Source organism: Vicugna pacos, chromosome 16, assembly GCF_048564905.1.
Source record: "Vicugna pacos chromosome 16, VicPac4, whole genome shotgun sequence".
Classification (NCBI taxonomy): Eukaryota; Metazoa; Chordata; class Mammalia; order Artiodactyla; family Camelidae; genus Vicugna; species Vicugna pacos.
The window spans coordinates 53,413,839-53,440,691 of record NC_133002.1 but is presented as its reverse complement, the minus strand read 5'-3'; the positions used below and the strand labels follow the sequence as shown (position 1 = coordinate 53,440,691).

The 26,853-nt window shown below is 36.2% G+C and overlaps 1 protein-coding gene across 1 annotated transcript in view; it reads left to right on the top strand.

Annotated features, from left to right (window-relative positions):
- The first annotated feature begins 710 nt into the window (after nucleotides 1–710).
- The window catches only part of ABCA10 (ATP binding cassette subfamily A member 10), a 66,689-nt gene continuing 40,546 nt past the window's right edge, over nucleotides 711–26,853 (top strand). Inside the window, exons 1-19 of the mRNA XM_072939488.1 lie at nucleotides 711–1,456; nucleotides 2,736–3,045; nucleotides 4,399–4,506; nucleotides 5,655–5,859; nucleotides 7,832–7,996; nucleotides 8,348–8,451; nucleotides 9,987–10,213; nucleotides 13,957–14,098; nucleotides 14,333–14,518; nucleotides 15,483–15,630; nucleotides 19,217–19,385; nucleotides 20,667–20,725; nucleotides 21,774–21,884; nucleotides 22,245–22,420; nucleotides 22,621–22,740; nucleotides 22,983–23,121; nucleotides 24,472–24,562; nucleotides 25,049–25,188; nucleotides 25,925–26,044. Of these exons, the coding sequence (XP_072795589.1) occupies nucleotides 4,411–4,506; nucleotides 5,655–5,859; nucleotides 7,832–7,996; nucleotides 8,348–8,451; nucleotides 9,987–10,213; nucleotides 13,957–14,098; nucleotides 14,333–14,518; nucleotides 15,483–15,630; nucleotides 19,217–19,385; nucleotides 20,667–20,725; nucleotides 21,774–21,884; nucleotides 22,245–22,420; nucleotides 22,621–22,740; nucleotides 22,983–23,121; nucleotides 24,472–24,562; nucleotides 25,049–25,188; nucleotides 25,925–26,044 (2,398 nt within the window). The 5' untranslated portion in view covers nucleotides 711–1,456; nucleotides 2,736–3,045; nucleotides 4,399–4,410. The remainder of the gene's footprint in view (nucleotides 1,457–2,735; nucleotides 3,046–4,398; nucleotides 4,507–5,654; nucleotides 5,860–7,831; nucleotides 7,997–8,347; nucleotides 8,452–9,986; nucleotides 10,214–13,956; nucleotides 14,099–14,332; nucleotides 14,519–15,482; nucleotides 15,631–19,216; nucleotides 19,386–20,666; nucleotides 20,726–21,773; nucleotides 21,885–22,244; nucleotides 22,421–22,620; nucleotides 22,741–22,982; nucleotides 23,122–24,471; nucleotides 24,563–25,048; nucleotides 25,189–25,924; nucleotides 26,045–26,853) is intronic.

Below are 26,853 nucleotides of genomic sequence, written 5' to 3'. Positions count from 1 at the left end.
AAAACTTAGAAAAAAGAAGAGAGAGAGAGAAAGAATTTTAAAAGAAGGGGGAAAAAGGTTTGAAAACAGTGTATAATGAATAATAGAAGAGAAAGTTGAAGCAGAATAGCAATTGGTTGAGACGTCCTTTAAAAACCTTTAAAAAAGGAGAAAAGAGGAAAAGATGTATTTGAAACCTGTGCATGTATAATCAATAACAGGAGATCAAAACCAAGAGAAATAAAAATGAAATGCTGTGGATTTTTCAAAAATAATAATAATTAAAATATTTTTTAAAAAACTTAAAAGGGATTAAAACTGGGGTTTATATAATTGTTTAAGAAGTAAAAATTAAAAGGGTAATAGAAAATAGAACAGGTGAAAACAGATTTAAAAAAAAGAAAAAGAAAAAAGGCGGGAGGGGGTTGGTGTTCTCCTGGAGACTGTGTGCTTTTAATGCGAAGTCTTTCTCTTTTCGTCCTGTTTTGGAAGCTCAGCTTGCTGTTTCCAGAGGCCCTCTGTTGGCGCCCTCGTCTGCGCCGTTCCCATTGCCTGTCGGCAAGGCCGTCGCGCCCCCTCCCAGCAGAGTGTTCCTGCCGGAAAGGCGGCGGCCACCCACCGTCTGCCGGCGCCGGTCGCTCTGCGCTGCTGCGCGCTCAGCCCCGGGTCGGCGCTCCGCAGGCGGGCCCCGGGAAGACAGCGGAACAGCCCTGCCCCTGCTCTGTGCCCAAACTCAGCTCTTGTTTGTTCTGGCGGCATGAACTGTGCTAGGCACCAGGGCTGAAGGATGCTATCTGACTTGGGCTGTAAATAAGTCACTATCTGGCCTTTGAGGCTGCAGAGCCCCCAGGCGCGGATTCAGGTTTTGCCCCCGCCCCCACCTGGGTGCCAAGCGCCGGAGGATATGGCGGCGGTGCCAGAACCCCACCTCTCCTCCCCAAAAACCTTCCAGTGTGTTTTCAGAGATGGCGGTATGCACCCTTCCCCCCAGGGCACATCAGCCGTGCTGTTTCATGGAGGGCCCGGGTCGTTCTGCCCTGTGCACCCACTCATCCACGTCGCGCAGCCCCCTGCAGTTCCCTGGGGCTGCCTCAGTGCAGCCATCCCTGTCCTCTGCCCGGCTCGGGCAGCCTGTCCTGGCCCCCGGCTCCTGGCTCGGGTCTCAGGCTGGGTGTCGCAGGGACCCTCTGTGCCCGTTTAACTTAGTTCTGTCAGACAAGGGCTGCTCTGTACAGATCCAAGCCTCGGAGGCTCCCCCTCTGTCCCGCTGGCCTCTCGGTTGGAGAGGGGAGACCCAGAGAATGAGCGCCAGGCCTCCTTTGCGGCTCCCTCCCCGCGGGACTGGTCCTGCACTGTTTTGCCTTTTCGTCTTTTTTTCCTTTCTCCTACCAGATTTTTGGCATCTTTGTCTCTTGAAGAGGGCAGTGTTCTGTCGGAGTTCCGCAGGTGCTCTTTTTGGCTGAGTCGGTCCGTGGATGTGAGTCTTGGTGTATCTGTGGGAGAGGGTGAGCTAGGAGCGTCCTACTACTCCGCCATCTTGGCCTCTTCCGCTCTGTACAGTTTGTATGTACAGAGGCCTGGTCCAACCCTGTTATAAATGTAGAACAGAGGTCTGTGGATTTTATGTCACCTGTCCAAGGTGCATAGCCAGTGAGTGACAGTTTGGAATGTAGGTCTCAGACCCCTTCCCTGTAACCACCTTACTGTGCCATATTGGAAGTTACAATACAATTTCCCTAAAATTATGGAAATAGACAAATTATCCTTTAGATGTAGTTACTAGGAATGTATGTGTGCATTATGATAACGATCTTAGTAGGTTTTTTCCCAGCCATTAAATATTATCATTAATGTCTGGGATTGGAACCAGGTTAAATATTTGGTGGTTTCCACTTCATGGATTTTTACTTCTAGTAATGACCAGGAAACAAGAAGAGAAATGTGACTAACAACAAGGGAGGGAATGCAATTAAAGTCAAAGAAAATGTTTATTTTCATCTTCTTAATGAAAACGGTAATAGCTTGAATAGTCTGAGTGCTTCTCCATCTCTCTGTCCTTCATTTTCATGTGTGGTGATTAATTTGTGTACACATCCCAAGAAGAGTAATGATTACTGAAAAATTCATGGAAGGAGATTTTTCAGAGTTGAGAAACAGGGGTTGTTTACAATTCTGAGGATGTCCAATATTTGTAGCTAAAGAAAAAAAGCGTTCTGCCCATCTAGTTTGAACTATTAAACTATTAAAATGGATATTAGGTATCATTGTTTTTATTAGTGTAATTTTCACAGTGGCAGTTAAGAATGAGGGGGCCTGGAATCCAGACACCATTCTGGACTTAACCTGTTAACTCTGCCTCTTTTTGAGTATCCGCAAATAATTTCACCTTTAAGTCTCACCTTCCAAATCTGTAAAATGTGTACAAATACAGTATCAACTTCATAGGTTTGCTTTGAGTGTCAGTGAAATAATTCATTTAAACCCTTCACATACTTTTCTAGCACACAGGAATCAGTGCAAAGAACCCTTTAACTGAAGTGCATTTAAGTCTTTGGTAAAGTTTTCTCATAAATTGTTCTGATTTTTGAGACCCTCGTTTTCCTTCTCGCTGTTCAACTTCTTTTTTGTCTTTTTTTTTTTTTTTGGCGTGGCTGTTGAATATTGAATCATTCAAAGTTAATATAGACTTATTTAGGACAAGGGTTTTTTTTTTCTTTCTTCCTTTTTTGACTCTGATCACTTTTTGCATATGCCAGAAAGAGAGAGCAATAAACAAATACCACGTGACAAGCTTAGCCAACCATCCATAGCTGCAACCTCCCTGTGAAGCAACTGGACAAGAAGAAAGACATGGGAAAAAAACAACTTATCAAGAAAAGAATGTGTTTGGCAGGCTTTTTACTCAGACATCATGGCCTGTTTTCAGAAACCAACTGAATGAAAACAGATTTACAAGAGGCAAGCATTTGTGGAAAAGTCCTTGAAGGATTGTTAACTGTTCTTCTGGACAGAAAGAGACCGTGAATCAAAAGTGCTTTTGAGTTCTTCACTCTTACTTTCCTGACAGTAAGTCAAATTTGCTTTTACCTTTCACTCTGCATAAGATAATCAAGGCACAAAAGACATAGTACCAAGGATCTTGACTGACATTGTTGAAATTATTGTATTGTTCTGATATTTCTAAATTATTGTTTTATATTATAGACCTAATGAGTGATGTAATGTTTTAAACTCAAACATAGTATTTTGGTGTGATAGTCAAATGGAAGATAGACTCAAGGTATGTATAAATGTTGTTATTTTTGTGTGTCAGATTTACACTTCCCTTGATGGCCTTTTGAGAACTTGCAGAATTTTACTTTTTGGGACTGTGGAGGCATTAGGACAAGTTGCTTCTCCCTGTGGTTTCCTTTTTCTTTTAAAATGTCTCTGTGGGTTGCTTCCTGAGCTCTCCACGTAGACCTCTATAGCCATAACATAAAAATGGGTATTTTCACTTAGAATCTTTCTCAAGTTGGATTTTAGAGATTATTTTGGTATTTGGTAACTTTACCTGTTCCTTTATCCAAAAAGGGAATCCAGCAAGTTCTCCAAACATTGTAATTTGTATATAACATCATTTATTCGAGTGAATTTAGATAATCAGAGCTGTGATACCAAATTATCATCTCAGAATTTTAAATTAAAAACACAGAAGGATCACTGCTGCACATCAGGATGATCTACACACATCAGTGACTCCATCACACTAGCTAACTAATGTTTTTGGCTTTCATCTGTATGTGTCTTACATACTTACTTCCTAGAAGGGAACTCATGAATTTGAAGAGGAGAAATGAGCTCTTTGGGATTCTAGGAATGACTGAAATGTTACTCAACTTTCTTTCACTCAGTGGTTTCCTTAATGTCATCAAATAAGCATGTGAAAGCATGCCATTCAAAGTATAGACTGCTTATGGTCAAATCTCTGAGTGACAGAAAACTGGAGATGGTTTTATTCCTATTACACCTTTTAAAAAAAATTAAGTAAAGGGTATAAAGTGTGATTTGGATTCTGAACATTACTAACATCTTATTCACTGATTTACTTTGGATTGTTTTAATGTCAGGATTTGGCAGAAGAATGTACTTTTGAGACAAAAGGAAGAAGACCTCCCACACCCAAACCCCCATCGTTCACAACCATAGCGCCTGCAGAGAAAGGCCAGCTGGCACTGTGTTCTACCTTCAGGAATATTTTATCCGCAGAAAAACCTTTTGAATCTATGTTTTTATGTCAAATGTTAGGCATTCAGTGAGTTCATCTGGGACTGTTTTCAAAGTGTGTAGAAGCTTTTTTTGTAACTGGATTTTTTTGGTGGGGGGGGTCTTTTTCTCATCTGGTTATTGCTGTCTATTTACTTTGTCTTCTTTCTCAAGGAACAGGACAAAATGATTAAAAAAGAGATGAGTGTGTGTCAACAAACTCAGGCCCTTCTGCACAAGAATTTTCTTAAAAAATGGAGAATGAAAAAAGAGAGCTTATTGGTATGGTTCACAACATGTATTTTTCCATGTTTAGTGAATGAAAATCCATCCCTTCATATTATGCCATTTTTATTGCTTTTTTATGTTCATCAATTCTATAGGCCAGTTGATTTGGGGTTCTCAATATAATATCTTGAAAATATTGCAGAATAGGATATTATTTATGGAAAAAGGTGAAGTTAACTAAATGGCTCATATTTCAGCTTCTGAAAAACAAAGTTAACTAACACTTTTCTGAGGAGAACCTAGCTATTTTCCAAATAATTAATCCATTTGAATCTTGTGGAGTCATTCTGATTTTTACCCTGGGCCAACTTCAGTATTAGGAAAAAAAGAAAAAGCCACGCAAAATGAAATACATTTTAAATGAGTAAATCAAAGTGATCCAGTGAACTCGCGTCCTTTCCTATTCACCCACAATCCAGATTTGACAGCAGTTAATATCTTGTCATTTTTGCTTCATCTCTATCTCCCCTCAACTCCTCTCTTAAAATACATGACACTTGACTGCTAAATATTTCAGCTAGCATCTACAAAAACTAGGGGCATATTCTCCTTTATAACCACTAATACCCTTTACAAAGTTAGCAATAATTGCATATAGTTATCTAATTTCATATTCAAATTCAATTTCCTAAAATTTCCCACACGTCTCAAGGTTGGTTTGTTCAGTCCAGGAACCAGTGAGACCAAAGCTGTTCTCTTGTTGAACATCCATGTTCTGCACTTTTCATTCTGTCATTTAACTCATTCCTTAACTGTCTATGTTTCCTGTAAACAGAAAGTTAGATCTAAAAATGGGATTAACTTCAGGTTAAACACTTTTGACAAGAATATCTCATGTGATGCTGTGTACTTATAAAAAATCAGTATGAGGGCATATAACCCATAGCGGTCCTACTGTTAGGGGTGCTGTGTTACTTAGGTCAAGATCAATGGACATATTTGATACTATGTCAGAGTTGATTTTTTTTTTTTGAAATGGTGGTTTCTTTAAAGGATGGATGGTAACTGGGAAAGAAAAAAAATGGGAGAGTGAAATGAAACTATGCTCAATGACAGTACTTTCTGTCTTAAGAAGCGTTTGAATGTTTCTCACTGTCCTGGATGACATTATAATTTGACTCATTTTTCTTTTGTATCTGGAGGAATGGACAGAAGCGCTGCTTCTAGGGCTGTCTTTGTGCATATTTTCGGAATTCTTCAGAGCTATTCGTTTTCATGAACAGCCTCCTCATGTTCTGGGACGTGTGGATCAATTTAATGACTCTGATCTAGTGGTGGTCTATACCCCAGTCACTAACATGACACAGAGGATAATGGATAAGATGGCTTTGGCTGCTTTTATGAAAGGTGTGTTGTTCAATGGCAGTGTTTCATTGTAATGTAACCTATGCATGTTTAATTTGAAGTTTGTTTTGCAAATTGATTTTTTTTGCCCAGCCTGTGGGTCAGTGGTTCTCAACTGGGGCAAGGATCCTTATTTCATAAGCGGTGGGGGGTTGGTGTGGAGCTACAAGTAAGTGTATCTTTCAAAGTGAAAAAGATTTAATTGGGGCTTTTTAAACAAAACACATCCTTCTTTCCTGTCATCCTTGAAACCCATGGTATTGTGAGTCATTATTGTTGTGAGTATGTTGTTTGCTCCAAAAAGTAAAGTTGGGGTAGGATAAAATGTTGGACCCTATTCTAGATGGTTCCACTTTTTACCCCTGGCCACTTTGCCCTGTTTCGTGATTCTTCACTGCAGCTTCTGAAGCTCTGATTTCTGCCTGCCTCACTTACCCACGTTGGTCACGTGCTCTGCCTGACCAGTGTTGATTCTACCTGGGTCTGGCTCTCCATGCATCATCCATTTGGTTTCTTTCCTCATCTCTTTTTAAATGAAGAAACATTTACAAAATCCTCAGGGACTAGTCCCTGCAGTGCAAGCTGTCCGGTGCTTTCAGCCCTTAGGGCCTCACGACCCTGCCGAGTCTGTCCTTCTCTTACAGAAACACCCAATTCCAGCTCCTGTGCCGGCCTGTCCTGGTCACAGCTCCTCTCTCACTGCCTCATTCCATGTTCATCTAACTCTGCTGTTTGACATGTTCTGGCCTCCACGGTATTTGTGTAACTTTAGGGAGAATCAGTAAAATTAGCCTTGTCCTCATAAAGTTTCACAGCCTTACTCTGTTTGGAAGGACGAGTGTTTTTGAAGGATACAGCTTCACTGTGAACATGAGTATCTTCTTCTTCATGTAGACATCATCCTGCATGAGATTTAAACACTGTGTTAAAATTAGTAAAAATTTTAAAACTTAATATACGTGAAAGTATAAAAAGTATTCAAAAAGGAGGCCATAGGGTGACTTCTGCAAATGTACTCATTCCTAAATACTATGAGTTTAATTCTTAGCATTCTTGACTCCAGAGAATCTGGGTGGACTGTAACATTACTTCAGAGTTTTGTACTCTGATTCTTTGCATGCAGTTTATTTCTATTGGAGTACTATTTTCAGAAAATAGAAATCAGTTTATGATCATGGCAGGGAAAAGCCTCACCAGATTCTCATTTCTATTGATTATTTTAAATATTTTTTATTTTTAATTTTTAAATTATTTTAATTACCAAAGTAAAAGCCAGCTTAAAAAAAAAAAGCTAAGCAATATAACTTGTAGGAAGCAGAAAAGAGAGCTTTTGCTTTTATCCTGGCCATCTTTCCTTCCCTATCATAGCTTCCATTTAAACTTGTATCTTTCTAAGATACTATATACACAAGCATATACATGATTACTTATTTATACATATGTTTCTGTATGAATATAGGCATATAAATTGTTTTTTCTTTACTAAAATGGGAATTACACTGAAAAATATGCTGCAGATTGATTTGCAGGTGACCCTTGATCAATGCGGAGGGCTGGGGAGCCTGTCCTGCACGAAATCGAAAATTTGAGTGTAATTTATTGTGAGCCCTCTGTATCTATGTTCCCTCAGCTCCTGAGGTTTCTCTGTATTTGTGGTTCCACATCCATGGATTCAGCCAATCCCTGGATAGCATAAGTAATGCAATATTTGCTATTGAAAAAAAATCCTCATATAAGTGGACTCCCTGCAGTTCAAACCTCTGTTGTTCAGGGTAAAGAATATATAATACACATCTTTTCATGTGTTTACATTGAACTTAAAACAATAGAAAAGGCTTTCAGCCTTAACTTAGAGGCGCCTATTTGGGATAGTATATAACCAGTAATTTTATGGGAAATCTAGACAGTTGCAACTTGGTTTTCTGTCCTTCAGTAATAAGTTTCTGTGATTGATTACATTTTTCACCCATGGCAGGAAGAACAGTCATTGGGACTGCCGATGAAGAAGCCATGAACAGAGTGCCTCCAGAACACAGCTCTGAAGTGGTGGGAGTTGTGTTCAGTGATACTTTCTCATATCAGCTGAAGTTCAGTCAGAGATACAGATTCCCAATTATAAAAGAGCACTTTGAACACTCAGGTGACTACATGAGAATTGATTCCAGTTGTTTTTTTTTGCTACTTCATCAACCCCCTGTTGGGAGTGACTGATAGGAACATTCATAAAATCCAGAAAAGAAGTAATACACTTTTTATTCCTGAATTCAATGATCAGTCTTTACTACAGTATAAGTCTTGTTATTTTGGCAGTCACTCAGTAATCTTCTTTCTTCCAGCTTTGCAGAGTGCTTAAAAAATTCTCTAGATTGTGTAATCATGGGCTTTGAGCCGACATTTAGGTATTTTAACTTTAGAGCCAAAGTTAATGTTCTTAATGCCGTTAATTGATTCCATTGCATAATGATGGGCATGTCTTCCTTCCTCTTTAAAGAACACTGTCGGGGTCTGCCTGATGAAGTTTATTGTTCCTTGACAAGTTACTGGAAGAAAGGGTTTGTGGCTTTTCAAACCGCAATTAATGCTGCCATTATAGAAGTAAGTGCCTAACTTCAAAGATCTATTTTAAATATTCCATACTTTTGACCTTACTTTCAGTCGCTATCTCCTCCTGCACCTTGGCCCTACACTCTTAGGAGATAATGCTTTTTATTTTTCTCATTCTCAGAGAAAACAGAAGCTGTCAGATGGGAATATCCCTCAACTTCCCAACACAAACCCTAGAGACTACAGACCTGCTCCTCTCTGTACCCACCCTTTTCCCTCGGTGTCGTCCTAATGTTCTTCCTTAGTTCGTAGGCTGGAAACATTATCCCTTTCAACACTATCGGGAGAGTTGCACAGTGGATTTTCCCCTTCCATGTCCTCTTTCTTCAGCTCCTTCCAATTAGATACTTCCTTTCATATTTAAAATTATTAATTTCTTCATTTATTATCAAGACCTTCTCTCATCCATGTTTTCTCCTCAGACAAATCTTCTAGCTCCTTTCCCTTAATTCTCCACTTCTTGAAAGGGTTGCTTTCACTTTGGTTCAACTTAATATAATTTCTATTCCCGCCACACCACCAAGATGAATTTTTCTAAGGTCAGTAACAGTCCTCATGTTAATTAACAAGGGACGTTTTTCTTTCCTTGTCTTACTTGATCTTTTAACTAAATAGCATAGCACTCTCTTGATTTTCCTTCACATTTCTAGCCATTTCTTCTCAGTCTGCTCACAGAGTCATCCAGCTTTACCCTCCCACGTCTTTAAGTCAGTAGTTTTACAAAGGTCTGTCCTAGGCGTCTTTCTCCATCTGGTATACTTTTCCTAAATGATGGCATCCATTTCCATAACTTAATTACAGTTTACATGCCGGTAATCCCAGGAACCCTGCTTCTGCTTTTTGACCAGCAGACTCTTCCTGTGAAGAGTGAGTTAGCAAGTGTTCTGGGCTCTGGGGGTCTAACTTCCTCTGTTGTAGTTACTCAGCTCTGCTGCTTTAATGTGAAAGCAGCGGTAAACCAATGTGCACGACTGTTCCAGTAAAACTCGAGTTACAAAAGCAGGTGGTAGATGAGGTTTGCTCTACTCTAGTCCCAAGTATCTGACTCTTTACTCTTCTTTGATGCCCCATAAGCAGTTCAAACTTGCATGCTTATATTTTTCTTTAACTGTGACTGAGACTTTAAAAATTTCCCGTATCTCAGCGAACGCCAAAGCCACCCACCTAACTGGGGAATTAGTAGAAGTCATTTCCTTTGCTTCGCCCATTACATCCCATCTCTCATCCAGCCTTGTTAATCCTAAGCTCAAATCTATGTACCTCTCTTCAACGCTGCCAGTAGCGCCCGTCCAGGCCATCATCATCTCTTGACTGAACTATGGGAATAGTTCATTTATCCAGCCTTATCTACTGCCTGTCTGCCTGCCTGCCTGTCTGTCTATCTACCTATCTTAGTTCACCGTATTTTAAACTGATAGAAATATGTAAATACTTCTATAGGAAACTGCAAAGAAACAAAAGGTGTATGGTTTTTTATATATTTCTTCTATAGCATAATATATCTGTTTGTTAACATCCCAATTTAGGTCACAACAAATCATTCTGTGATGGAAGAATTGACATCAACTACTGGAATAAATATGAGAACACTGCCTTTCATCTATAGGAGAAAAAATATAGACAAATGGTTTATTTTTATTTGTGTGGTTTATTTCTCTCCTTTTGTATACATTGCATCATTAAACATTACAGAGGAAAGAAAAAAATGTAAGAAGCTGATGACAGTGATGGGTCTCCGAGGGACAGCATTCTGGTAAGTCAAGTTGCTGCTTTACCTATGCATCACACATTAATAAATAGAGAAACTCATTAGGTTATAAATGAAATTAGCTGCAGTCACGAGTTGCTTTTGCATGCATTCACTTTAATTACCTTACTTGTATTAGATTTTAATAGCAGTAGAAAGTAAGTAAGGATTGTGCTTATGCTTCCCTGAGTTGAAGAAAAACAATGCCTGTATCAGTTAGCAATTGCCAGAAAAAATGCTGCATAGAAGACCACCCCAGAATCCAGTGGTCACAACAACCATCATTTATTCTTTCTCAGTTGTCTGTAGTATGGCTGGAGTGGGGATGGATCTGGCTGGGCTTGGATGCAAGTTGCATTTAGATCTGTCCCACATGTCACCCACCCTCCTTGGCTCAGCAGGCTAGCTGGGCATGTTCTCCTCCTTCAGTCACAGAAGCACAAGTGGACCTGTTCGCTGCACAAGCACATTTGAAGCTCCTGCTCATGTCACAGCTGATCAGATCCCACCAGTCACAGCAAGTCATGTGGACAAACCCCAAGTCAAGGGACAGAGAAGTGTAGTCTGCCCACCATGAAGCCAAAACAAGTCAAATAGCCAAGCCCAAGACCAGCAATACAGGGAATTACACTCCCTTCATGGAAGTGAAGTGTGGGAGAAGGGATGAAAAATTTAAACAGTAAACTAAATTACCACATTTTATTGAAGCCAGTTCATATGGTTAGTCAATAAAGATGTCCTTTGGGTGGTGAGGATTAAAAGAGACAATGTGTTTAAATTACTTAGCACAGATGGTCCCCAGTGCTTCTAAGGTGCATAGTTTAAGTATAAATATACACGAATTAAGATCAGCTCCTAGTGGGGCTAATTTTTAAGAAGAGGATGAAATAGGAAAAAATGATTTAAACAATGATTAAAAACAGATTTTTTTGCTCGATTCTCCCCCTTCATTAGTTTTTAAGATAACTGTTTCCCTAAGTTTCTTCAAAGATGACCAGTTTTTCAAATGCCATTATGAATTCATGGATCTAAACATGTCTAATAGATTTCAATCCACTGTAATAATAATAATAATAATAACAACCACCACCAACTTATTATTATTATTATTATTATTATTATTATTATTATTATTATTATTATAACAACTCCAGTTGTTCTGTCTTTGGCCAAAGGGAGCTGCTTCAGGTTGGTTTCTGAGTTTTATTTTTGATAGGTTCCTTTCTATTTTGTATGACAAGGTGCTCCAGTTTCTTTTAGTTAGAAAAAATATTTCAAGACCATTGTGTGCTAGAAATATTTTTTCCATGGGATTGGTCATTGTTTCTAGCCTTTCAGGAGAGAAAGCGAGAGAATAATGTGTATGCTGCATTTTATATGTAGAATAACATACACACATTAAAGATGTCTCATGAGTTCACGCCGATACTTACAATTCAAATGTAGTACTAAAGGGTTTTTAATTAGCCTCTTCAATATTAGAACTGTATCGTTTTCCTTATGCACTGATAATTCTAGTTCTCCAGGAGAGATACAGGGAAAATTAAAATTAGAATATCCCTAATTATTCATTTGTTTTATCCAGAAATATACATATAACAGTCTAATGACACTAATAATATTACTTCAATATAATAACTGAAAACAGTTTAATTACTTTTTTCCATATGTTCTCTCCAATCCTGCCCAATTTTTTTTAATCATTTTTCTGTATCTATAATGATAGGTACATGTTATACTTTTCTTATTTTTAAACATGATTTAGTCTTAGTGCTATAAGTAATGACAATATTTTCTAATTAAACATTTTTATTTTGAGTAGATTCATATTCAATCATAAGAAATAGAGAGATTCTGTGTACCTTTTACCAAATTTCCCCTAAAGATACCATCTTGTAAAACTGTTGTAATCACAGCCACGTTATTGACACATAAGGTACAGAGCAGTTCCATCACCACGAGGGTCTCCCCTGTTGCATTATTACAGCCACTTTCAGCTCTTTCTTCCCTGTCTCCTATCCCTAACCCTTGGTAACCACTGTATTCCTTCATCATTTCTATAATTTCAGTATTTCAAGAATGCTGTGTAGGTGGAATCATGGAGTACCCAACCCTTTGAGGTTGATTTTTTTCACTCAGCACAATTCCCTGGCAATTCCTCCAGGTTGCTGCATTTATCAATGATTTGTTCCTTTTTATTGCTGAGTACTTTTCAGTGATATGGCTAGCTCTCAGTTTGTTTAACCCTTCAACCTTTGAAGGAGACATGGGGTACTTCCAGTTTTGAGGTATTACAAATAAAGCTGCTATTGTCATTTGCGTCCGGGTATTGATATGAACATAAGTTTTCATTTCTCTGGGATAAATGCCCAGCCGTATGATTGTTGGGCTGTATGGTAATTTGGCTTTGTAGGGAACTACTGAAGTGTTTTCCCGAGTGGACGTTCATTTTTATTCCCACCAGCAATGTATAAATGACAAAAGCGTGGATTATAGAAAATAACTGTGTTTGATTTGATTTATGCCTTTATACTTAACATTGAAATATAGTATATGGTGTTCTTATAAATTCATTGAACATGAAAGTTGTCTGTGTTTTTCTCAGTTCTTTTCTTCACAAATCTTTATATTCCATACTCTCCTTATCTCCATCTATGGCCAGCTGTTTCAAAAATACCTTTAATTATTAGGAGTAGATATTTTCATAGATGAAAGATTTACTCTATCTTCAAAAATCAACTGAATAAGATTATTTGGATTTGTAAAAGATTTTTTAAAAATTTCTAGTTAAGTAATGGGAACTTGAGAGAGTAAGGAAAACTATAATCTTTTCAGTTTACTGTAAGTACACAAGAAAATGCTATTTACTTGTGATAGTAATAACAACTTAGATTGATGTACTACTCAAGAGTATATAAAAGGCTTTCAAATGTATTATCTGTACAAAGTTATAACTCAGGCTGAAAACCCTATATAAATCCAGAGGGTACTTGGCAGTTTTATCAGTGTTTTCATAGAAGGTCAGTTTTTTAACATGAGAGGCATTGTCCTGTTTAAAACATAACTTTCTATCTGTTTCCACAGATTTTCAGAAATAACCAGCCTTGATTACTGTGATGTAGGATCACTGTTGTACACCCCTCACCACATGACACCTTTTGATTTATTTTAGCTTTATGCTACTTAACAGCATAGCTGTATTCTGATTCTTAAAAAACAATATCCTGAGTGGCTGACTTAAAAGCCATTTAAGGATGAAAAAAATGAAAACTTTACTTTTTTACTTAAATTGGAGAGATTTCAGTTAAATGCTCAGAACAATTGTATAAGGAAGTTTAGTGTAAGGGAATTTAAAGGTGAGATTATTATTTTTCCATTAACATTTACATAGTCATCTGACTGAAAGAATCATATGCATATAATTATATGAATTTTAAAATTTAGTCTATAATTGAAAGATAATTATTTTTATAATTGCTAAGCTAACGTCTTCATGTGCATTATTCCATAATCCTCAAAACAGCCATATGAGATAGCTATCATGATTGACCCCATTTTACAGATGAGGTGAGAAAAGATAAGAGACTTGACCCTGATCACAGAGCTAGAGTGCACATAGCCACAATTTTATATTTGACTCTAGTATGTTTGTTTCTGGAATGTGTACTGTGAACTGTTTTGCGTACTGCCTCTCCAAACATTTACGTGTTGAATGTAAATTTTGAATTAACCTTTTGTTTCTACCGTAGGCTCTCCTGGGCATTAATGTATGCTGGCTTCATCTTCATTATGTCCATTTTAATGGTTTTGGTCATAAAATTTGTCCAAATTATAGTCATTCCTGGCTTCATGGTGATATTCACACTTTTTTTCCTATATGGCCTGTCTTTGGTGAGTTGGCAAAACATCAATCTCTCAACTTGTTTCAGGTCTCAGATGTATGAGCAAACAGTAGTTTTTCTTCAGGATGTTGGTAGGGTGCAGCTACTCATGTTGTACCCTGGTTTTTATATGTTTTGAGAAAGTTTTTTGACAATGTGAGAAATAGATGAATATTGCTATTTAAGATGCTCAAAAAAAAATATATATATATACACCAATTGGAATTCTTCTTTCTTTCTTCAGATTGCCCTGGCTTTCCTCCTGAGCGTGTTGATAAAGAAACCATTTCTTTCGAGTTTGGTTGGATTTCTCTTCACTGTGTTTTGGGGAGGTCTGGGGTTCTTTGTGCTGTACAGACAGCTTCCTTTATCGTTGGCGTGGGCTTTAGGTCTGTTTAGCCCTTTTGCCTTTACTGCTGGAATGGCTCAGGTAAGAACACAACCATTTCATGATTTCATTTACTAGATTTTTAGAATTATTGAAGAGTTTGGTACTTCGTAAAACTGAATGATCAACTATCCTGTATTTTAAGAAATTCTTCTTTTGAAAATCCAAATAAAATTTTTTCTTATCAGAGTAATAAACAAAACAGATCATTTTACAATCTTAGGGAACTTAAGTAAGAAAAATAATTGCACATTATATGACCACCCAGAAATACCTGGTTTATGTCCCCACTGAAAGAAGCATTAAAATGTGGAGGTTATGAGTAGTGAATAGGCCAGACGGCATGAATTAGGCTCATCTCTGCCACTTAATACCGGATGACCTTGGGCAAGTCATTTGACTTCCAAGGCCTCACTTTCCTCACCTGCAAAATAAGGATGTCAGTAGAATTAACCTTGTGGGGAGTTGTGAGGACTAACTGTGCTATTATTTATGTGTAATGCTAGAACAGTGCCTGACACAAGCTATGTGAATGTTAGCTACTATCTTCATTATCTTTCTGTGTTTAATTATCTTTATTATGCTTAAAGTTAATCTCATCGGGTCTTCCCTACTTACTTAATGTTCTAACATTTCTGCAACATCTTAATACTTAGCATTTTTGAATTTCCTTTAAATGTCCTTCAAGTTCACTGCCCACTCTTTCTCCTCCTAGAATATGTTATTTTTGATAGCTTGCCCCTTCTCTTAATCCCCTTCTTTAAAACTTCGGATCAATTGATTAGTTAAGTTTCTGTTCTTCAACTGTTTTACTTTCTAATCAAGCATTTCTCACCCTTGTGACAATAATTTTATCTGTAAAAAGCAACACTGCTACTAACAACTTCACCGTGCATTTTTCAGGAAAAGGATATTAGAATATGAATTTTATTTGCTTATGCAGCACCATTAAAAACTTTATTTTTATAGGTTCATCTAACTTTTATTTTGTTGTTTCTGATTTCAGATTTCACACCTGGATTACAACCTGAGTGGTGTTGTTTTTCCTGATCCTTCTGGAGAGTCACACATAATGATAGTGATGTACTTCATTTTGGTATTTGACACTCTTCTCTATTTGATACTAACATTATATTTTGAACGAGTTTTGCCTGGTAAGTAATAGTGTGGTTAAAGTTGAACTGAAAGTAATTCTGTTTCTTTTAAGGTAATGCCTTACTCTTTGTTGACTTTTCATTTTAAGAAGCATTTCTGATTGCAGCAGAAAGGAAAAATATTCAAAGCAATAGAATTTTCCTCATTTTCATCTCACTGTTTCATCTCAGGCTATTTAATGGTCTGAATGGAAATTATTTTGTTAAGACATTTTAATTTTTAAAAACCTGCATTTCTGTTGGTTTTTATCTTTTATAAAGGTAAGGGGTGTGTGTGTGTGTGTGTGTGTTTGTGTTTGCGTGTGTGTGTGTGTGTCAGCTGGGGAGAGGGAATGAAGCCACTGAAACAGTTATTGGAAAATGATGCTAATTTTTAGTGCTGAATTGAACTCACTGATAAGAAGGTTCATTAAGAAATTCTTGCTAATATTTGGCTCTAGTAAATTGTTCTTCTGAATCTCAAGATATGAAGAAGAAAACACAATGTAAAGTTAATGAATGACCTCTTCTCTTCCCTTTTTGTGGAAAGATCCGCCTAACAAGAATGCTTTAAATAGTGTTGTATAAGTTAATAAACTCTACAAACAACTTTTAAATAACTATTATAAAATTCCTGTGTAGTCTGCACATATAATCCCAGGAACTAGTATATATATATATTCCCTTTGTCCATATAAAATTCACAAATTTTACTCATACATCATTCTTTCTCACATGTCAGAATCTGAATGTTTCTATCCTTTCAAACCCAATTTATTCTGATATCTTCCCTTATATGTTTTCTAATTCAGATATTTTGCTTAAAAACATTTATAGTTTCCTTCTAGACTTACTTGTTTCATGTTCTTTATTTCCATTACACTTTTATTTTAGGGTTTTTGTCCCCTATGTCTCTTATTCATTCCATTAACATAACTTTATTGTAAAATTTCGTAATATATCATTTTGAAGTAAGTAATTTCTTATGCATGTAGCAAATTGCCTTCAAAATTATTTTACAAAATTAGTCTTGTGAATAAATGATTTCTCAAAATTAAATGAAATTTCTTCTTTGAGCCAGAAATTAGTATATAACATATTAACCATATAAAAACAAGTTAACATGTATCCTTGGCTTGGCACAGGTCACAGTCAAAAATTCAACATTATGGTGTCTGAATAAATGAAAATATTTACTTTATTATTATTTCTCAAACTTGCAAAATGGAAATTATAATCTCTGATCTCATCTCCTTGTGTACACACTCACTTTCTCATTCACTCATCCTATGGCAAAGGCAGTAAAAACTTCCTTTCCTCTAAAACCTTAGAGTGTCCCCCAGCAAAACTGGGGCCAGGCTCTTCTCCCTCTTCTCATTGTCTTTCTCCTTTAGGAATTTCTTCTTTTCTCTTTTACCCCTTGTTCATTACCCTTTTAGCCTCCCAGTTCCAGGAAGCTAGTAGGTAAAATCAGAGTTCTTTCTAATGAGTAGAAGAAGACATAAGAGTTATACTCCAGAGTTAGTTTTTCCCAGTCACAACTCTGTGCCACATTATATATTCGTTCTTTCCTAAATTTTTGGTTTACTACCTTAAAAATGATTTTTCCCCCAATACGTCCGTTCACAATTTGATTCATATTTTAATAGGTAACACTTCCATATTTTCTTAACAAGTCCTCTACTCGTTCATAATTAACTTGCTTTTCTTTTCCAAATGAAATCAAAATCAAAATCAAATGAATTTATTTCTCAATTTTAATGCCCCCCCCCCATCCCTTTGCTTTTTCACAGTGTAATGTCCCTTTCTGGCTAGTTCTGCTCCGGCTCTTTGTAACTTATTTTCACCTTTGAGCATTTCTGCTCTCTCATATTCTATCTCTAAAACCACAGCACACTATTCTTTTTATTTCCCTTTTCAAAGACACTTGTTTTCTAGCTATACTTTTCCCTTGTATTTTTCTACATGTGTCCAACACCTTTTACTTTCTTATCTCTGCAGGTTCTCTGCTGTTGTGTTTCCTCCTCTTCAGCTCTTCTTTGGGGGTAGTATTTGCTCAGATTTATCCTCTTATGTTATATTAGCTTGCAGTGACAGTTTGTAATATAATATTACATGTGGAAACTCTATTTTAATTACCCTATAGTTTCCGAAAAAACCCATTACATTTCCTCTTCTTGTCACTAGTAATTTCATGTTTTGTGGATATATTAAAGTACCATCTCATTTTGCTTTCTTTGATTCTTTAGATCCACAGCTTCTATTAATTGTTGCTCTAGTCTCATTTCTTGCCATTAAAATATAAGTATTTAAATGTCAAAAAATTTTAATTGATTATACATATATAGCTCATTCTGCCTTGCAATAATACAAACTATTGATGAAAAAGCCTTGTATAATTTTATGAAGTTATTAAAAACTTAAAGGACTGTCTGAATATGGTTGGAAAAAATCTACATAAAATAAAACAAATGAAAACATGGCAGAAATAGTTTGATTTATGTTTCTTTCATTTTTCTAATGGATTTTTTAATATTTCCCATGCATCCCACTTCTGATCTTTTAAATTAATTTTCATCCTTTCCATACCCTTTTCCTATATGACAATAGTCATCCAACCTTATGTCTACATTTCTGTTCTTAGTAACTTAATTTTTCTGCTTTTGTTTTAGTCTTAGAGCTTTGAAAAATGTTGACTTTTGATTTATAGTGATATGCTCATTATTTTCAATGTTCATTTTTATATGTTATCAAAATAATATTTCTTCATATACTGTGGCAGGAATCTACTTAACACAACTTCTCTTTTTAAGTATTCAAGTATTTGGAGTATTCAAGTAAGTATTCATTCTTACTGGGGAGTAAGAATGTTCTTGATGCAATTTCCTACAGCTGCAACTTTATCTTCTTTGATAAACTTTTATTTTTATGAACCAGAGCTGAGAATTTATCAAAGGCCAAAACACTATCTTAAATTTAGCATCCCTGTAATACCTTATTTTTAACATTGTAAACAAAAATTCCCAGTATAACTTAAATTCAAAATTGATATCAACAGAGACAAATATGATCTCACTTACATGTGGTATCTGAAAAGCAAAAATAAAACAAAAACTCCACCCAACTTGTAGAAAAAGAGATCGGACTTGTAGTTACCAGAGGTGTACAGGGGCAGGAGGGGAAATTGGAGGAAAGTGATCAAAAGGTATAAAATTCCAGTTATAGTATAAATAAGTACTAGGAATACAATATACAACATGATGACTGTAGTTAATATTGCTGTATGGTATGTAGAAATGTTGTTAAGAGAATAAATCCTAAGGGTCCTCATCACAAGGAGAAAATTTTTGTTGTGTCTATAGAAGATGGTGGATGTAGCTGAACCTGTTGTAGTAAGCATTTCAAAATATATGTAGATCAAACCATCATACTGTATGCCTTAAACTTAATAGTTATGTATGTCAATTACTTCTCAGTAAAACTTGAAAAAATTAATAAAAATTATTAATGTGTAAAAAAATCAGTATCAGGCTACACGAAGACATATGTCATTCTTTATTGATGCAGTATGATTGATTCAGTATGTAATTGCATCTTGATTAACTAGATGAGGATGGCCACCGGCATTCACCGTTGTTTTTCCTAAAGTCTTCATTTTGGTCCCAACATCAAAATACTCATCATGAAGTCTTTGAGAATGAAATGAATCCTGAGGATTCCTCTGAGGGTTCTTTTGAACCCGTGTCTCCAGAGTTTCACGGAAAAGAAGCCATCAGGTAATTAATGCATCATGTGACTATGTACACATTTCACTAAAAACTAAGTTGCAACAGGGACAACCACAGGTCAAATGTTACAGATAAAGTGTTTCTGAAAGTTCTTTTCTTTCAGGTATTTCTGCCATCATCCTAAAAGACTTCTTCATAATTAGTAGCTTTGTGACTTTTTGCTAAACTTGGTGCTCTCTAAGCCTCATTTTCTTCACTTATAAGAAATGTGTAGTGTAATTCCACAGAATAATGTCTTCTTCTTGAGTAATTTAAAGAATCAGTGAGATAATTAAGCAGATATGTCTGTAACAAAATAGGAACTGGATACATGTTAGTCCTTTATTCATATGGGTTTCATATTCATGTGCAAGTATATAGTAGAAGTTGAATAGATAAATCTGAAACTTTGAAGAAAGATCTAGAGACACAAATTTAAGAATGAAAATCTAGGTGAGAGTGGAAGGAATCAAAGTGGGTAATACCATATGGCGAAGATCTGAGAATAAGAAAAAATAGTTGGTCAGTATAGAATCCAGTTTAACCCATAAAGTATGCTGAAAAGGAATATTAAGGGAACAATGTGGAAACCAAAAGGGAACAGAGCCAAGGACATAGAGAGGGCCTTGCAAGAAGAAAAGAGTGAGCAGTTGTCAAATCAGTGATGAGGTTTACAAAACAGAGACTGAAAAGTGTCCACTGGATTTGGTGGTTAGAATGTCACTGGTGACTTGGTTGAGAATAGGTTCAGTGGCATGGTACAGTTACAAGCTATGTGTCTAAAGTTGGAGATAAAGAAATGGAAACAGTAGAGACTCTTATTTTGATAAATTTGTGGAAGGGAAGAACAATTAAATAATTGCTAGGGAGGATGCAGGTCTGATGGAAAGCCCCTCTCCCCTCCCTTGCTTCTTCCTTCCTTTCCTTCTTTTCTTTCCATTGTAGCTCCCCCTTCATTTGTTAACTTAGAGAAATAGCTGGAATATGTGAAATGCCAAGCTTGATGAAAGTCTAAGCAGGTCTGTGCAAAACTCTTTTGTGGGTGGTGTGGGCTTGTGCTGTTGCCCTCCTTGGATCTCATTAAGATGGAGCCTCTTACCAGTCTCCTATAAACCAGTCCCACTTCCATTCTCCATCTCACTTGGTGTTTCCACTGTCCATCCTAGCACTCACACTAAATTTCTCCATTGTGAAGTTTAGGTTCAATCACGAACTGTAGTATTGGCAGTTACCATAATCTGTGTTATTAGAAATTGTATTTACCTCACAGTTGCTTAATCCTTCTTGCAGAATCAGAAATGTTAAAAAAGAATATAATGGAAAGCCTGAAAAAGTAGAAGCATTGCAAGGTAAAGAGAGAAACTTCATAGTTAAGATGTTTTTAATTTAAAAAAATTTTTTTCCTGAAAATACAAATAGTCATAGTGGAAAATCAGAGAATGAATATTGATAAAAAGGAAAAAAATAGGAGTTTCTACTATGAGGGATAGTTACTAATAATGCATATTTTTCTATATATAAAATATTTTAAAATAGTATTATATTACTTACGCTGGTTTATAATCTTTGATACGAATTTGTCAAACTGAGCTTGAAGTGTCACTGGATTGTTTTTACTTTCATAGAACTTTCATCATCTATTTTGGGCTCTGGTTTGCCTTATTTTTGATTCTCTCACAATATAATTCCATATGTTTTATGTCTTCAGAGAATCTCTTAAAATTTCCGGGATGCTAATGAAACTCTTTGTTATTTCCCAATGAAGTTAGATAATTTTTCAGATATTAGAGAAAACCATGTCAAGTTCTAAGGATGTGTGTATAAAAATGCCTGTGACATGTCCTTGTTTCCAACAGACCTATCTCGAGACCATGCCCACACTTCTATGATACAAAACAGAGTAATGACGGGTGCCCAGGGAAACTACACCATCCTCTGCTCTGAACTACCCTCGTTCCTTCCTAACATGGAATAAGCTACCCCTTTGCCTCTCTACCTGACCCTTATGTCCCCAGGTCTAGGCCCCTCAGAGAGAGTATTTCTTAATAGAAATAGAAACTTTCTTTTGTCCAGGAGGCAAATACTCTATTTGGTTTTTATTCCTTGTAGCTTTGGCGTTATTCTTTAATGTTAAACGTATAGATTCTTTGACATTCAAAGGATTTGGGGTAGGGAGGGAAGTAGAAATTTATACTCCAGTCTTGATCCAGTAGCTTCAGAGAAATTGATGGCTTTGTCTTCATAAATAGATACAATTAGATACATACTTTTATAGAGGACATATCAGAATACTAATGAACTGAAATGCTAAGATATATTTCACTCTTTCAGTTTTTTAAAAGCCCATTTCATCTGAACATAATCCGAAGTCTGATTTTCACATTTTATCTGAAACAGGCATATTTCTTGACATATATGAAGGACAGATCACTGCAATACTTGGACACAGTGGAGCTGGTAAATCAACACTGCTAAACATTCTTAGTGGGTTGTCTGTTTGTACAGAAGGTAAGAAAATAATTTTACAAAACAAGTTGGCTGATAAAACAGATTCCTCAATCTGATTATGTAAAAGAAAAATATTTCTCTAAAGCAGACTTCTTACAAAGTTGAGTAATTTAGAATGGGAAATGTTTATTTCATATCTACATAAATTAGAATGCTTGTATTTGTATTCTTGCATTATTTGACATTCCACATATACATTGCATTGCTTTGGACACTGATTTTTGTGTCAAGACTGATCTGAATTTTTCAATATATTAATTATGTAGTTATCAAATGGAAATTTCTTCAGCAAATATCCTGTATTATTACTCTGCATAGTTCATATCCTGATGTTAAATGCTTTAAAATTCTTGTCTACAGGATCAACCACTATTTACAATACCCAACTCTCTGAAATAACTAAGATGGAAGAAATCAGAAAGGACATTGGATTTTGTCCACAATTCAATATTCAATTTGACTTTCTTACTGTGAGAGAAAACCTCAGGCTATTTGCTAAAATAAAAGGAATTCAACCAAAAGAAGTGGAACAAGAGGTATCTGAACATAGTATAATCGATGGCTTTGGAAATAATTTACTTAATTTGCTCATGACCATAGCTTTGTTTAACTATTGTTTTACTCTTTCATTAGTGAAGCTTAATTAATGAAGGTCTAGAATAAATTCTTTCTAATTATTAGACATTTAAGACTGCTTAAAGTTAAAGTAAAATATTTTCTATTAATTTTTTGATAGGTAAAAAGAGTTATAATGGAATTAGACATAGAAAACTTTCAAGATGTTATTGCTAAAAAATTAAGTGGCGGACAGAAGAGAAAACTAACATTTGGGATTGCCCTTTTAGGAGATCCTCAGGTAAGAGAAAAAATATCTTCGAGATTAATTTTCATCAAAGGATATAAAACTATTATTAAGTCCAAACTCTATTTTAATTGCCAAATGTGAGAGAAAATTTATAATAAAGGACCATGCAAGCCTGTTAGGGATGTGGTGGAGGACTGTATTTGAATTTAGAAATCATATTGGTTTCCATGCTACTTTCTGAAGATACTCAGCTTTGAAGTGGAAGGTACTTTCATATATTTTCTCTTCTGTAGATTTTGCTACTGGACGAACCAACTGCTGGATTGGATCCTTTTTCAAGGCACCGAGTTTGGAGCTTCCTGAAGGAGTGCAAAACAAACCACGTGATCCTTTTTAGTACCCAGTTCATGGATGAGGCTGACATCTTAGCCGGTGATTCTTTGTTTCTTTATTCTAACTAGTTATGTAAGGATTCAACATGAGAGGTATTCTCTCTAACTTGTTTTTAAAAGAAGAGAATCATGTTTGCCATCCATCTGAGTGAGTATATCTGAAAGATACATTTTGCCTCCAAGGAATTCTGATTCCCCCAGTGAGTTCTTAGAACCATGCTTTATCTATCTTGTCTGTAACTTTCTTGAATGTCTACATTAATCACAAGTATATTTTTAAAAATTTGAAGCTCCAACATTACCTTTAATATATATAAAATCACTATATATGTATTTGTATATATAGGATGTACATATTTATTGTTGGAAAAAACTTTTAGCCGGGAAAAATTCTTCTTAAATTTACAACCCTTTGTTGCCTTCTTAGGGGGATCCTTTCTTCACTGAGTGAGGTGTTGGGTATGAAGACTGGAGAATTAGAGAGACAACAGATACTTTTGCCTAGGAAATAGTGGCAGGTAGAGAAGACTAGTTTCAATGAGGCAGGAGAGCCTGTGGAGGAAGAGTCTAGAAAAAAATGAAGTCAGAAGTGGTCTCAGTGAAGGAAGAGAAATTTCTGTTGTTTGACGTGTAGTATAAGACTATTCTAAATGTCCAACATGAAATCTAAGGTAAAACATACTTTACTTCTCATGTCAGTTATCTCCTGTCTCAAAAATGCTATGTCTTCTCCAAACTCAGTGCCTTAAATGAATAAGCGTTTATTTAGTCCTTGAGTTGGAGAGTCGGCTGTTTAGCGTGAGCTCCCCTGGAGAGATTTTTGGGTCTTGACTGGGTTCACTCGCATGTCTAGTGGTTGTGTGGCCATTGGCTCAGGTGACATAAGTAACACCAACCACCATGTAGGTGTGTAATGTCTTCTAGCAGGCTAGCCTGGGCACCTTCTGATGGTAGTGCCTGAGCCTCAAGAGAGCAAGACCCAACACGTAAGCCCATTTCAGGCCACTGCTCGCCAAGGTCTGCCAATCTGCCACTGGCCAAAGCAAGTCACAGGGTGGAAGCTGGTGTCACATGGTGGAGCAGGTCACTTTGCCCATAGTGAAAGAACACTACGAAGTTACATAACAAATTATGTGGCTGAAGGGAGAGCTGAGGAATCGGGCATTCCTTGCAGTGTTTGTACCATTGGGTTAGCAGTGAGGGATACAGTGAATTTCTGAGTTGTGCTTCAGGGTAGGCACGGTGGTGAGAGGTGATGCTACACCCAGGAGCGCAGTTGTGTTGTGTTTGGTTTCATGTTGAAAAAGTCCGTCAGAGATTTGGTCTCCATAGTCAGAATATACCCACATAAGGAATTCACACAATTTAGTCTTTCTTTCTTTCTACTCAGATAGGAAGGTGTTTCTGTCTAATGGGAAGCTGAAATGTGCAGGGTCATCTTTGTTTCTGAAGAGAAAATGGGGTATTGGATATCATTTAAGGTAATGTATTCTGGGTGTCATTTCTAATATGAGTGTGTCAATACTGAAGGGTGAGCCTCATATTGTAATTTCATGTAATCCTATACAGATTTAAGAAAGTCAGCTTAATTTTGGGGGGAAATTGATTTATAATAGACACTATAAATATCTCCCTCATTGACCTTTTCTCTGTTGGTTACATCTTGGTCTTAAGCATGCGAATTTCTAAAGTTTATGTGTCTTTCAATATAACATTTTTTGACTAATATTTATATAAGAAAAATCTGTATTTATGTCCCCCCCAAGCAATTAATCATTTTTAATAAAGCATTTTGCCTAAAAGTCTAAAATCATATTCCAAATCTACTTAATAGTTCAGAACTGATTAATGAAGTTAGCAGGATTTGCTTGTAATATATATGTATTATTTCACCAAAATCTGTCTTTTCATGAGCAGCAGTACTGGAAAAGAATTCAAAAGACTTATGCCTTTTTTTGAAACATTAGTTTACACAGGAATGAAATGTGTAATCTGGACAGAATCACATCCCTCATTACACAGCACATCTCTGATGCCAAGTTAACAGCAGAAAGTAAAGAAAAACTTGTGTACAGTTTGCCCTTGGAAAGAACAAACAAATTTCCAGGTAACTTACTGTGTGATCACATAGAATAAATACAACTATGGTCCATGATTATGCTGATTGCATTTTTCGGCTGTTCTGTCAGTTGTGTTCTGAAGCTCACACACATGAAAATACTTATTCATAGGTACTGTGTCTCCCATTTCCAATGTAATGAAGTGTGTTACCAGATACGGTTTTGATGCAAGGGCAACTAAAATTTCCATGAATGTAGTTCACTGAGAAACCCAGATTTGCCTTCTTTGTCAGCATTAAATGAAGCTTTGAAATATATCTTTTTATTTCTGTTAGAGACACAGATTAAATAAGACCTTATTTTGAAAACACTTGTAGCAGTTCCACAGAGTCTTGGTAAATTACAGTTTTTAATTATAAAAGTAGTATACTCAGTGGAAAAAATTTGGAAAATACAAAGAAGAAAATACAATTTACCCCATACAAAATGAGTTTTTAAATAGACATACAGGTACATATTCATATAATGCTCACATAGCTATAGCAGTTCAAGAGATTTTAAAGTTATAAAACTAAACTGATGTGCAAGATAATAAAATAGATTTGAATAATAAGAATAGAAAATAAGAAGACACCTTATGGGAATGTTTTTCTTAAATTAGTGGTAGATCTAATATGAAAATATTTTTAGATTATGTATCCTGAGTAATCTTTAGAATTTAGTTATTATAGTGGACTCATTATCAATATTAATTGCATTGTTTTATTACTTTCTGCTTTTTAGATCTTTTCAGAGACCTTGAAAAGTCTTCTGACCAGGGTATAATGAATTATGGTATTTCCATGACAACTCTGAATGAAGTATATTTGAACCTGAAAGGCAGATCAGCAATTGATGAGCCAGGTATAAAAATGTGTGTCTAGCAGAAAATTAAGAAAAAGGAAAAAAAAGTGACTATGCATTAATTTATATTTGCAGATCTTTATGTGGAATTCTGCCTAGAATGTATATGAGATATAAATACGGCTGTCCACTTTTAAAAGTATCATAATTATTTTATATCTAACTTAATCAGGCTTGGTGCTAAACAAATCTCTTTATGACATTTTTTCCACCTCCTATGTCAGTTACAGTCTCATTCCTTTGCAATGCCCACTTACCCCTTCTCGTCAGTAGCCGTCTGATAATGTCCTGAATTCTGGTTTTGTCTCTTACTTGCTATGTCCTGCAAGAATGTGCTCTTGCTTAGCTAATCAACCAGTTCTAATTAACATATTGACAGATAATTAAATAAGATGTTATCTTCCCTTACTTTGTAATAATAATAATTTAGAAGCCTAGTATGCATCAGCCATTGTGCTCAGCTGTTGGGTTTTATTATTCTTAGTTCCCATAAATAATTGCATGATGCAGGTGAGAAAACAGATTTAGAGAGGATGAGTGACTAGCCACAACCGACAGCTAGCGTGTGGCACAGGTGGGATTTGAACAGGAGTCTTTCATGGACTTTCTGTTACTTAAAACCACGGTGTCTTGAAAGAGTCACTGAATGTCAGTCATCAGTGACGAACTGGTCCTGTGGAGGAGACAGAGGAGACAGGATGGAAGAGAACTTTTTAGAAACTCATCTATGTGAATTTATCCTTGAGTTTTTGTGTAAGACTTGCTCTGCAAAAATCCTTTAGTGAGGAGTAGCTGTTGTTGGTAGGAAA